The sequence below is a fragment of the Branchiostoma lanceolatum genome, chromosome 9 (genome assembly GCF_035083965.1).
Source record: "Branchiostoma lanceolatum isolate klBraLanc5 chromosome 9, klBraLanc5.hap2, whole genome shotgun sequence".
Lineage (NCBI taxonomy): Eukaryota > Metazoa > Chordata > Leptocardii > Amphioxiformes > Branchiostomatidae > Branchiostoma > Branchiostoma lanceolatum.
The window spans coordinates 8,229,847-8,244,207 of NC_089730.1; the positions used below are offsets into that span (position 1 = coordinate 8,229,847).

A 14,361-nucleotide genomic window follows, 5' to 3' on the forward strand; every position below is an offset into this window, starting at 1 on the left:
GTTATAATTATGTTGTCAATGTTTGAATCAACTTTCCTCATATATGTTACAGTGATGTGGCATAATTTAACTACCTTTCAGAGGTATACATGAGACATTCTGGCTTTGTGCATAAGACATCTTATTTCAAGCTTCTATCTTGTCTAGCCTTTATGTCTGTTCAGCAAAGCCTAATGGTTGATATACATGCACATGTACGTTTAAGTTATCCCGGCGCCCAATAAGTAAAGTGGAAAGAAATGAACCATGTTGCTCCAGACTTGGAGGAGCCTTGTGCTTGCCTGTTAGATATGCACGGAACGCAGTAGTGCGTTGCCATTTACGTCACACTGTTCAGCCTGCATCAAGGAGAAGTTAGATCTACATGAGGTTAGTTTGGGTGTTTCAACATCGCTATCTCTGCTGCTTTCATGAAGAAAAAGCGGGAAGGAACGCAAAAATGATTACGACAGAGATGCTCTTAGTTTTCATTTGCCTTTGGAACCAGTAGAATCAGTAACAATCCACCATTAGAATCGAAGTCATTTTACATTCTGATATACCATCAAACTCATCAGTATAACACTCCATGCATGGATATGTGTTAGACCTTAATGATACAATTTTACAACAGTCTCGGACCATTGGCATGAAGAAGTCTCTTCTCCAAGAAGTGGGATCATCCTTAATCCATTTTCTTCGGAACATTAAGAGTTGGCACAGCCGTTTCTCCTTAGCGTCAGCTCGTGAAAGTGCTTAGTAATCTTTGACTGCAGCTTGCAGCCTTTCCCTTTCTAGTGCTGTACTCAGATCTAAATGCAATTAAAATGGAAATTCTCCTTTCAAAGGATGGAACAAAAGTCTTCTCTAATGCAGATAAAGACGTGTTACTATTGACGTCCTTAACAATTAGTTAGAGTTAGAAGTTGACATCCTTACCAAACCATAGGGCATATAGGACAGCGCCCATCCTCGTTTCTTTGCCTTTGCATAGCACTACAGCAGGGGCTAATCTCTATTCGCTAGGCCATTGCAGCTGGGTTCATGCCTGTACCATAGACCAAATACAATACTAGCCATAGGGTGTAATCCTTTTCGCCATGAAAGTAATTAGAGTCTCCAGAACCTGTCCCTCCGTCCGTCCCAGGACGGAAATTTACTTGTCGGGACAGAAAAAATGTCACCCTGTCCGTCCCAAAAATTGGAACTTTGTAACAAAAAATTGATGAAAATGCATTTTTGTAGGCTTAAAATGATAGATTTAACAACGAAAATTATAACAATGCGGGACAGAAAAAAAATTAAAGCCGGAGACAGCCCTCAGAAACATCGAGCATTCCTGCGTCATTTATGTGACATTCAGGAAAGAAATCATCTGGGAAGGAAATGGAGAGATGACTACTTGAAACAATCAAGCGCCGAATCTGAAACAGAAATGGATGGCATTTTGAACCGTGCATCTAACCCCAGCTGAATAGGATATTCCCTGCCCCAGTGCTGAATGATTCAGCTGGCAGTGGCAGGGATTACAGTGTTAGACACTGTGGAGTCAAACTCCATCAGCCATTACTGTGAAAAGTGCAGATGAATTCATTTTCCTTAGCCAAGCAGAGGCAAAAGAAGAGTTAAAGGACATTGCATTGCAGCTTATGAGTAATGTTTCTCTGTGTATAATGCTGGCAGCCCCATATATATGTAAGGGAGCTTCAGGCAGTAATATTAAGGACCCCAATACACATCAAGAAGACCATGCTGGGGGTGACCCAGTGTGCTATGCCACGAAAACCGCAAGCCATGGCAAAGCCGCATTGCATTTCTAGGTATCAAAAAAGCATTATGCTTATGTCTGAGTTTGTCAGCTTTACCGCTCACGTTACAATGTCTGATAATTTCTGCTGGATGAAGTGTGTTGAGAATGCTGCCTTTCTTGCCGGTTCACTGTAACCTTTTCTGAAACATGTATACCGTAATACCTACTTGAAGTTCATGATATTTAACTAAGTAAAGGAGGTTAAGGTTTCACCCATTAAAGTTTTTATGGCTTAGTGAGTTTGCCCTTTCTGGGTGCCCTTTTTTAGGTCACAGATATCATAGAATCATACAATATTCATTTGAATGAGCGAGATATGAATTTCTTGTTCAAAATTAACAATCAGAAACAAGATCATACATGTAGCTCAAGGTTAAATAAGAGTGAAATGTTGGAGACTTTTTCTTTCAAACTGCAGGTGTTGATAATATTATCAATTATTGATTATTCACATATGTGAATAATTAATCAATCAAAGTCTGACATAACAGTAACTGTTGTCATCCAGGTCATAGCCCGGTGAATAATTCATACTGGGTTCGTTAATCAATAAATATCAAATTTGAAAGCCTCTAATGAATAGAGACTGACTGTCTGAAACATAAGCATAGAGTCGGGGCCCTTATTTCTTTGATGCCCTGGAAACATTGTATGATACATCAGATCAGCTATGTATTACAAAAAAAACCTTTCCCCTATTTCTAAGCATCCTTCTGGTATGATGTATCTACTCTGTTATCAACCATACACATTGCGCTATTGTGATGCCAGGTGAAGAGATCTATTACTTAGTACCAGGGAAGCGTGAAATTAGGTCTTACATAGGACTGTTCAGGATCACACAGGATGGGGGTGGAGGGCAGGAATGGAAGAGGAGAGATTGTGATCATCACAGCTTTAACTGAGAGTTTTGTACATCAATTAGATCATCTGCAACACTGAATAGTAATGACGGCATAGTCCTTGGTAAGGAATATAGTGAGATACATGTATCACACAGTTCAGCTTATGTCATGACCATGCGAAGTACGATTACTTTCTTGTGAAGAAAAGTGGTATTCTGAGAGTTAGATTTGAAATCTTGTTGTTGAAAGAAGAAAACACTTAACATATCTGTAATATCACTTACAGTCCAAGCTACAGATTTTGAGAGAAATGACAGTATGGAAAAGCTCAGACTTTAAAAAGATCCCACAAGGACTTGACCATGAGTGAAAATTTAAATGGTCATTTTGACAGATCACCTTTAACAAAATTGGTCAAATATTTTGCTCAATGTGGTTTCCTACGCATTTTGTAGCTAATGTTCCTCATCATCATCATCATGGTTGCCGCATATCAGTTGTTACATGTCCTGAGGCGGACCGTCATTGTTATCTATAGCTATCAATTACTAGTATGTCTCTTGGCAGCTGTTAGTTGTGTCCCCCTCCCACCCACAACCCATCCCTGCAAGGTAGTCGATGTGAGACTTATTGCATCCTTGGCATTCAGTGCAGACAGGTGCAGTCTCGTCCTGATGATATGCGCAGGGCTGTGTCTGTATCAGGGGAATACACGTCTTGTGTCTCAGCTCGGGTGTTCTCTCGCCCTCCCGTAGGAAATCAAAAACCATTGAAGGTCATCCACATCTTCCTCTAACCCCTCCAGGGAGGCAATAAGCACGCCTGCAGGAGAGATGGATGACCTGGATATCAGATACAGCCTTGGTGAACGGGAAGGGTTGCTATCTATCAGATGTAGGGGACAGTCTTGGCAAAAGCATTATACAACTGCAACTGGATGCAAAAATATGGGATTACAGCAGTCATCGTCAATCCATTTTCACTGAAAAGGCTTGGTATTCGACTGGTTTGGTTTTATTGTTCTTTTTTAAGAACCAAAAGATTAAGATAATCACTTCCACTTAACCTACATGAAACTAAATGTACATTAAAGCTTAGTGTATTTGCTTCCCACTAAAAGTGGCAAAAAGTGCACAATAATGTACATAAACCCCACGTTACATAAATGACCCCCAGATCAGCTTGCCTCTTTTACCAAGACAGAAAACACATAACATAGCCTTAGCCTATATTCAGACACAAAGTCTGGTAAACTCTAAGAATTCTTCATACTCTTCACAACTAAGCTGCTCCAGTTAAATGTAATGAAAGAGAAATTTCTGCCTTGTAATAATTGAATGGAATAATCGATGCAGAGAAAGACCAGGCCATGGCCATTCATCTCCAGAGTTTTAATCAATAGAAATCTGTCCGCCTACCATTTGTCTTGGGAGCAGACGTACCGACGGCAGACCTTTGTGCGGATGGTTGGGAGCAATTAGGACCTTCCAGTTGATCCAGCAACCTCTGTATTTGATTGGTCGTGAAGGGAGAAGGAGATTTATGAGAAATTTGGGGATACCTCCCTAGCTATATCAAACACCCACCTTGCCAATATCAATTTAAAGATTATCCAATGGATATATACATAACAGATGCTTGATTTTTTTTAAAGCTGCATAGGCCATGACGACCTCTTTATTTCATTGAAAGGAAAACAAGGTTTATGAGAAATCTGGGAATACCTCCCTAGCTTTACAAAACACCCACCTAATCTAAATGAATTTGAAGGAATGTCTATGATGAGAACATGCTTGGCAATGGGGAGACTGTTGTTTTTAAGCTGCATATGCCATGGCAACCTCTGTATTTCATTGGTTGTGAATAGACAAGATTTATGAGAAATCTGGGAATATCTCAGTGGCGTCCGTGTGGCGCAGTGGTAGATCACTCGGCTGTCAAACAATGGGTCCCCGGTTCGTATCCCGGTGTGCCCAGAGACATCTCCGGACTTGCTCCCCAACGTCGTGCCTTTGGGAAAGGCCTGAACACGACTTTCCTCACTTCACTCAGGTGTAAATGAGTACCTAGCTCATCTAGGGTTAGGAAAGTCCCTCAGATAGGACGTTAAATGGAGGTCCTGTGTTTGGGGAGAGCCTTTCGAAAAAGAGTAGGGGCATGCCCCGGTGTGCGATGGTCCAAACCTTACAGTCCGGTCTGGGATGACATCTTGAAAAGGTGATAGTTCACCTGTTATGTCAATCCTTCCACAAATGTGGTAAATCGAAATAAATCTCTCTAGCTTTATCAGATACCCACAAAGTCAAAATCAATTTAAAGATTATCCGTTTAATTCGAACATAGCAGATGCTTGACAATAGAAAGTGGGGAGACGTTCTTTATGAGCTGCATAGGCCGTGACGATCTCTGTATTTCATTGGCTGTGAATGGACCTGATTTATGAGAAATGGACTATCTCTCTAGCTGTTCTAAACACTCACATTGTCAAAATTAATTTAGAGATTATCCGTATGATATGAACAGATGCTTGACGATGGGCAGACTTTAAAAAAATGCTGTGTAGGCCGTGACTATCCATGTGTTTCATTGAATGGACAATAAGGTTTATGAGAAATCTGGGAATATCTCTCTAGCTGTTCTAAACACCCACCTGTTCAAAATTAATTTAGAGATTATCCGTATGATATGAACACAACAGATGCTTGACGATGGGCAGACTGTTTTTAAAAATGCTGTGTAGGCCGTGACTATCCATGTGTTTCATTGAATGGACAATAAGGTTTATGAGAAATCTGGGAATATCTCTCTAGCTGTACTAAACACCCACAAAGTCAAAATCAATTTAAAGATTACCCGTTTAATTCGCACATAGCAGATGTTTGACAATAGAAAGTGGGGAGACGTTTTTGATGAGCTGCGTAGGCTGTGACAATCCCAGTATTTCATTGGCTGTGAATGGACCTGATTTATGAGGAATGGAATATCTCTCTAGCTGTTCTAAACACCCACCAAGTCAAAATTAATTTAGAGATTATCCGTATGATATTAACACAACAGATGCTTGACAATAGGAAGATTGATTTTTTTGTAAATGCTGTGTAGGCTGTGACTATCCATGTGTTTCATTGAATGGACAATAAGGTTTATGATAAATTTGGGAATATCTCTCTAGCCGTACCAAACACCCACCCAGTCAAAATCAATTTAAAGGAACGTCTGTATGATGGGAACATGGCAGGTGCTTCACAATGGGCAGACTGTATTTTATGAGGCCGTGACGACCTCTGTACTTTATTGGTAATGGTAGTGAATTAACAACAAGGTTTATGATTAGGAACTGGGAATACTGCTCTAGCTGTTCCAAACATCCACATAGTCAATATCAATTTGAAGATTATATGAATGATATGAACACAACAGATGCTCAGTGACAATGGGGAAATGATTTTATGTGTTGCGTAGGCCGTGGTGCTGAAATGATGACTGCACTACAGCAGTTTGGAATTTTGTGTATCGTCTTCTCCTTTCCTTTCTTTGCATTGTTGGAACACCCACACATTCACTTAAGTACAATAAAACATTCTAGTGTTGGCAGCAGGGCTGTCTCCAGGACCTGTCTCTCCGTCCTGGGGTGGAAATTTGCTCGTTGAGATGGGCCAAAATGTCAACCACTCCGTCCAAAATTATTATCAAAACTTTATGACAATGATTTTATCAAAAGGTATTTTCATACGCTTTAAAACACTTGTGTCACCTCTAAAAAGAGGATGAACTGAACTGAACTGAACTGAACTGAACTTAAAGAAAAGAAAATGACAAATTTAACAAAGAAAATCAACAACATGTGCTCAAAAAAAAAGGGAGGGACAGGATTAGATTTGGAATGCTGAATTTCCATAACAGGATGCAGGATCTGTTTGTTTCTTTTATAAATGGGTGATATGTGACAGTTAACGAATGATGTTAATGTGCGGCTGTGTTGTGTTCCAGATTACAACAGAATGTGAAGATGGCTGCAGATCAGGACTACCCAGCGTACGGAGTGACAGGACCGGGTGCCAAGTCACAGATGACGGTAAGTTTCAATTCAGATGCATAATTACAAAGCAGTGGCGTTGTGTTGCATAATGGTTAGAGTGTTTGGCCTAGAACCCAACGGTCCTGGGTTCGAACGGTCTGACATCGTTCCGATGTTGTGCTCTTCAGAATGGCACTTAAACACAAAGTTCCTCACCCCACCCAGGTGTAAAAATGGGTACCTGACTTCGGTTGGGGAGGAAAAAGGCAGTGGAAGGAGAAGGTTGGGCTCTACCTTCCAGTACCGTGCCCTAGGCACAGTGGATGATAACCCATTGCCCCTACAGCCTCATTTGCAAAGCCTTCCATCAACATTTTGATTCACTATTAGATCTTTGGAAGAAAGCTTTTAAGTGAAACATAACATAGAAATTAAATTTTTAACAAATAGTTGAATACTAAAAAATGTTAGGTTTTGTATGAAGAAATCTCAAGTAGAATTGTATGAGCTTAAAGCCAGGACCAACAACAAATGTAAGAATGTGTTGATGAAGGTTAGACATCCAGGTAATAAGATACGCCAAAAGTGACAAAAGATAGCAGATGCTGTCTGAAATGTCTGACTGTTTCAAAATTTTATCCAGTTGCTGGAGTAACTATTTTTGGCGAGACGTAAGAATATTTTGTTTCTTATTTGAAACAACTGTCGTTAAGGGTTTGGATTCCAGGAACTTGGTAACTTAAGGCGAGAGCTAAGTTGCATTGATTCCCTGTCAGCTTCTTTTCCCTTTGTTCTTTCCATGCCTAATCCTGTCAGACTTCATTTCTTGTGTGGGAGTGTCGTTACATAAACCGTCCCAACCTTTGACATTTCCTTTTGGAGAAGAAGTTCCTTTAGATACAGTCTGCTTTTGTACAATCGGCACTTCTAAGAAACTCTCGGTGCCGCGGTGGACCTAGGATTTGCAATTAGATTGCCTGTTAAAAGCAAAAGAGACAAAAGCGTCTTTGAGCATATTTGTTGCTATGATCCGTAACGACAACATCCATAAGACTCCTGTCCACCCACTCTTGAGTTTGCATCGGAGTCCGTGTGTAATTCTCTACTGACCATCAACAGTCCATTCCAGAGAGAGCCTTACAGCCATCGGTACACTCAGAGGCAATTTGCAGGACTCGCAAGTCTTGCGTCAATGGCAGCACTGATGCAGCATAGGCGATCCTCTCTCTTAACCTTTAGCCCACTTGCGTAGCCACTTGACTACCAATTCTCCATTGGCCACGGGGTTAGGCAACAGGGACGAGTTTAAGACAGGTAGTCCAGTTCAATTTGTACCCGTATCTCAAGTGGGCACCTTATCACTTGCTGGTAATGGCCAATCTGAGTGCAAGTGTAACCTCTATAACATTCCTAACTGTCCGAATCTAAAAGTACTCTTTACAAGTGTCGATGTTGGCTCTGTGGTATCTTGTGAATTGGTACACATGACGTAAAGGGAATTTTTTGGAGAAGTGTTTTTGAAAGTGTTATCCTAACTTTAAAATGACGGAGTCTACAAGAGTATATGTTACTTTTTAGACAGCAGGGCTGACCTCGGTAGCTTAGGCTGTCGTGTACAAGTGGATCGGGTGAGGAGTGCAAGTACTCTTATGCAAGGACCACTTAAGCCTTGCTCTGGAAAGGGCCGTGGGCAGCCTACACAAAGATGAATTCTCAGGTTATTATGGAGGCCTTGAAAAGGGGCTCTCAAAACAAGCTGCTGCACATACAGTCATTTAGAAGTCAGGCGACTTAGATACTTGAACATATACAATTTTTTTAGGCATGTTATTATGATATTTGCATCGTAAGTAATTTGAATTTTAAACAAAACCTCATACATGTGTCGTGTGAGAATCGGTAACAGCACTGTTCTTCAACATATCATTTTACATTTCCTACAGTAACTGATCTGTTTGAAATAACTTGTTTTACTGATTTCTAACAGTCCTACATAAATGGGAATTGGGGAAGGAGGCACTCAAGCTAACCGAGAGTCCTACATAAATGCTAGCATAACTGTAAACAGTTGTATTTTTTTCCCTACTTCGACGTTTAAACTGAAGTCATTTTTCAAAGACGTATGCACTACCAAAAGAAGTCAACCTCTGAGCTTTTGAATCAGTTTAAAATGCTCATGTTTATTCCTGTGTGTGGGTGGGTGTGTAATATTGTTAATGGTGCAGGGAGCCTCAGTGGTGTTTGTTCCAGCTTTTACCTTTTCCTTGCGTGGGAGTTATGAAAGGGAGAGGGACCTTGACTAACTTTATTACTATGTGATACCGCCCACTTAAATTTCAATTCGTGGAAACATAGTTAAGAGACCCTCAAGTATACTAGGAAAAATTCTGTGATGCTGGGTGTAAAGAAATAACCCATTTCAACAGAATGCTCACAATATATGGGCTCATTTCAGAAATATTTTCATGACGACTATGCAAAATTTTTAAAAGATCACATTTTTACGGCCTTACCAATGAAAAGATGTTTTCCTTATGTTGCTTCGTGGCTCTGGACAGGCATGTAAAATTGCCAAGCTGCCAATGCTAATTTAGAGATGCAGATGGGTCAAGAGACTATCATCGACTGCTTGGTGTTGGTAGAAGGTAAAGAGTAGTGAAAATGACATCAGCGAGAGAGTGAAATTGTAAAAAAAAAAAAACTATTTGTCATTAAAAAAACATTTCTGTTGCTATCATAACATTTCAGTCTCAAAGTGAACCTCACATGTTGAACAGTTTTATGTTATCTAAAACCCAAGAAGCATTGTGATCATAACCAAGTGCTTGTCATAACTACTCACATATGGACTTTTTAAAACATTGTACAAAAGCACCACCTAGCATTGCAGATGAAAACTACAAGAACAACAGATGACATACTCAATGTGAAGTTAGCTGGGGCCTTTTCAGACGTGACTATCATTCATTGGTCTGCATTACACTATAAATCCAGCTTTACTCAATTCAGTTATGTGCAAAGCACCATATTTACATGTAATAGAAAGTATTCATGTAAATATGAATGAAAGTGAACAGCCTGAGTAAAGTGTGTTCCTTTCTTGTTTTTCAGGCAGGAGACAAGAAGCTGGCTCAGAGTGCCCAGATGTACCACTACCAGCACCAGAAACAGCAGATGCTGGCCATGGAAAAGTAAGTAAAGTAATTATCATATAGTACGTAGTACTTGATAGTGCAATGTAGTACAATGTACATGTAGTTTTAGTAGTAGTTAGTGGTTGTACATGTACCTGTAGTGGCAATTTATTGTTGCATAAGATTTGTGAAACATTTTGTTCATACTTCCAAACATATGTTAATGTAATGTTATGTTAGTATACCTTGATGAAGGTAATAAGATACACCAAAAATAGTTACTCAAGCAACTGGAAGAAACTTAAGTCACTGACGAAAGATAGCAGATGCTGTCTGAAACGTCTGACTGCTTCAAAAAATTTTTTCCAGTTGCATGGGTAACTATTTTCGGCGTAATGTTAGTATATTCGTTCTAAGAGTTATGTTTAATACACATTAGTATGGGTCAGTACATGGTGTAAGATTGCAGCTCACCATCTATCCCTCCTCCCTTTTAGGAACCATGGTGACATGAAGCGTAACGACTCAGACGATGAGACAGAGGAGGAGACAGAAGAGGGAGACTACACAGTGTACGAGTGTCCTGGGCTGGCACCTGTAAGTACATCTTTACTAACTCTTGTTTTGTTGATCATTTAACATAACAATATTAGGGACCAATGAATGGAAATTAAATAAATGCTGAAATCTTTATGGTAGTGACATTTGCTAACACTGTCTAGCACATTTGTGTAATAACTTCATACTTTGAGCATTTTAAAACCGTGCAAAAAAGCCGTACGATGATCCCCTTAGTTTCATGAGCCTACAAAAAAAATGGCAACGATTTTCAGTGAGTTCTCACATTGCAACAAAGTCATATTTTTGCATCATGGACGTCGCTATACATTGTCACAGTGATAGTGTTGTTTGAACTAATTATGTATAGAAATGACTAAATAAATTGACTTTCAAAATCCGATTTTCGAGCCCTAATATTGCTTGACTTACAATATTGCTTGGGTTGCCATTAAAAACCTTTGCAACATTTCATTTGCATTTCAAATGCCACAGTTTTGGCTTACAGCGGAGATACAGTTTGATATTTTTGATTTGTATTTTATCATTTCAAATATTTGTCTCAGTGTGGTAGAAATCATTGAAAGAATGATTGTCAATGTACAATGTATAACGACGTAGTGTTAGATTTTGTTGTTTTTCCTTTTCCAGACGGGAGAGATGGAAGTGAAGAACCCACTGTTTGATCACGACTCCCAGCCACCGCCGGGGTCAGCCAAATGAACTCTGACCTCTGACCTCATGCCAAAGGACAACACAATCATCATATGATGGTTACGTTAAAAAGACAACAAAAAAAGTTAAGGCTAAGTTTGTTAAACTTTTGGGTCAGTCAGTTAGGAATGGCCATTAAAAAATTCATGTTTACAAGTAAAACCAAAATCCGTGTTAACAGATAAAACCAGTCTTTCAAACTCTCATATTCCCATTTTCCCATTCCCGCTATTGAAAACTTGTCAGTCTGACATTGTACAGAAGCGATGACCACTTCTGTAACAATACATTAAAGACCTAGATCTGATGATAAATTCCTGTTGGAAGTCTTCACCCATCTTTATGATCTCCATTTTTGAAAGAAAAAATTTACCTGTGTGTAAAATCACTGTTTTTCCATAGGACACTAGATAATAAATACTGATTAATTCTCACACATGTTTGCTCACTTTTGTGATTGGATAATGAATATGTATATCATCTTGCCAATCTTCAGTTAGATAAATTACGTAGAAGATTAAAACTTTCCTCAAGTAGATAAAATTATGTGATTAAAATTACTTGGTTTCTACCAACATTACTGGACATGAAGACTGACTATCATATATGCTAATATATGAAAAAAATAGGTATACATTTTTACTAGAAAATCATTGTCATGTAAATTTAGTAGGGTCAAATGTGGCTTGGAGGATTTGAGCGGAGAGACCTACGTACCTTGGAATTATTCTATTTTCTGAACTCGAACTTGTAGCCAGCCATTTCTGATGGTGCTGTGAAGATGTAGATAGTACGCTGTGGAAACACTTCTCAGATAAGTATTATAATTATGTTAATGAGCGTAATGTGTCAGTCATCAAGGAGAAAGAACTGTTGGTCGGTTTAAAGGAAAGTGACATGGAGAGGAAGAATATTGTGATGGCTATGTTTGAGTGAGTAAACTGAAAAGTAAGCGAAAGTAAAGTTGAAAAATATGTAGGTGGCACAGAAAAGGGTTTAATTTTCATGATTCATAAACTTTTGTCCAGTTGATGAGAATTATCAAAGGATATGTTTGACAAAGGCTTTCTGTATTGTCTAATTGTCAACTGACTGATATCTTCTCTCGAATTCATGCCTCATAATTATTATATTGATATTACATATTAAACTCTAAGTGAATCAGAGTTATCTTTGATATTATAGTAGTTTCTTCTGGTGTTACCCCTTGATCATCAAAAATTCACTGAGAAGAGCGGCCATTTTGAAACAATGCATCATGGGATGGCACAAGAAATTGTATGAAAATGTTATCATTACAGAGAGTAACGAAATATATTAAAGGCACAAGTAGAGATGTTGATATATTTTTGTGCCTTTGTTTTAACTTTATTTCAGTGTATATAGTGAAAAATATTTTAAGTAATTGTGACAGCTATCTCATTCTCCAGTCTGATTTTCTCTTGATTTGTGATGTAAATGTATAGAAACAGGCTTGTCTTTATACTGGAAAAAGTAACATGGGAAAATCACTTGAAAAACTTGTGTTTCAGGTACATGATACAAGACGATGGTTAAACTTAAAGATGATAGATTGGTTTTGAATGTTGGAAAGTACATTATCATCAAACCATCTGTGATTTTGCTGTTTCTTCAACATTAAATAAAATTCATAACATCTTGTTATTGAAGAGAATGTGTCGTAAATGTCACCAGAATACCAGTAAAACCTTTTCTTTCGTCTTGCTTTCATTGAGAATTGAGAAATTTACAGAGTCAACATGAATGGCATTCTGGTGACATACTGCTGAAAACTACTTGTGAAAAAATGTGTGAAAGTCTGTGATTGCTTTCTTCCAGAATAAAAATGTAGAGTTGATTAAATCCAGCTTCTTGTATTTATTTGTCTTCCACACTCATATTGTAGCTTAACCAATTATTGATATCATGATAGGAATGAAAGTCTGAATGAATGTCTGAAAGAAGAGGCACTGCAGGTTAGGCACTTGCACCTTAGTGGTGTTTATTACAATTGTGAAATCGGAGCTATTGTTTTCGGTCTGAGTGTTTGTTTATCTTGGTGTGCGTCTGTATAACGTTACGTACCGGTAGTTATTTGAAGAGTGACAGAGTGTGAGAGAGAATATGGTTTAAGTGGAGACTGGCAGGATGGGAAGATTGGCTTGGCGTGAGCCCAAAGTTGGTCCTGCAGGCTGGCAGGAAAATTGATAGAATCAACCAGAAATTCACAAGTATGAATAAAACGAGGACTTAATTTTTTAATATTTAGATATTTCGTGGAGGTAAGAGCTCTTCGGTTTCCTGTTCATTATGTCCCGCGCATGTGCACCACCCTCCTTTATCAGCGCTGAATCCCGCTCGGGAAATGTTCGGCAAACCCTCCCGGTCTCGAACATATCGGGTCTGCTGGGAGGATGAGGTGCACACACAATACACACACCTAAAATGCAGTTCACGTATTGATAGCAAGGGGACGCTTCAGGATGAGCCTGTTATAGTATAAGGCCACAGCAAGTGAATTTTATGGATGACATCTTCCGCAGACTCCAAAATTAATGAGATAGGGCGAAAAAAAAACAAGGCGGGCCAAAAAAAACAAGATTCCTATATTTTCAACTTTTGAGATCATAAATCTTGTTAAACAAGAATTGAGGCAACAAAATATAATATCACGACCAACAGGTCTTTTGTTCCTGTATTCAACCAATGAGGTTTCATATATAATATAAAACCTCCTCGGTTCAACAGTAAATATGTCCTTGTAGATGTGTATACATCTCAATAGACTAACTACAACAAATACAGAAAAGAGCTTGTTGTACCTGAAGCAACTACACCAGTCTGGGTATTCATATGCAATGAAACACCTTGTGTATACATCTAGATTCACTACAACCAAGGACATTATATAATGCAAGGCATATTTGCCAATTTTTGGCATGTTGACCACCGTCCGAGGGCAATGAAATTTCTTGTTTTTTTTTATAGAAATCTGGCGAAAATTAATGAGCGCGCTGATGTCATCCATAAAAATTACTTGCTGTGGCTAATGTTACATTCAAAAATGATAGAAAGGGCAAACCAGTTATTGCATTAGCAGTCAGACGAAAATAAAACAGACAGAAAATACAGTACAATGAAGGAGACGTTTCCGTGGGCACCTGCTTTATGCAAATGAGACTCTAACGGCGCTTATGGGCGATGTTTATGGGCGCTCCTAATGCTCATACAATGCACTTGAGTTGAGTAATGTTACATAATGGAGATCTTTATTGGCAGTAGTGCAGTGTAAGGTCTACCACA

The 14,361-nt window shown here is 38.9% G+C and overlaps 1 protein-coding gene across 2 annotated transcripts in view; it reads left to right on the plus strand.

The window, feature by feature from the left end:
* The window catches only part of LOC136441502 (neural proliferation differentiation and control protein 1-like), a 62,309-nt gene extending 49,388 nt beyond the window's left edge, over positions 1 to 12,921 (plus strand). For both annotated transcript variants that reach the window (XM_066437828.1, XM_066437829.1), the window contains 4 exons: positions 6,625 to 6,709; positions 9,764 to 9,843; positions 10,284 to 10,383; positions 10,996 to 12,921. In XM_066437828.1, coding sequence (XP_066293925.1) covers positions 6,625 to 6,709; positions 9,764 to 9,843; positions 10,284 to 10,383; positions 10,996 to 11,067 — 337 coding nt within the window. In that variant the 3' untranslated portion in view covers positions 11,068 to 12,921. The remainder of the gene's footprint in view (positions 1 to 6,624; positions 6,710 to 9,763; positions 9,844 to 10,283; positions 10,384 to 10,995) is intronic.
* Positions 12,922 to 14,361: the final 1,440 nt, after the last annotated feature.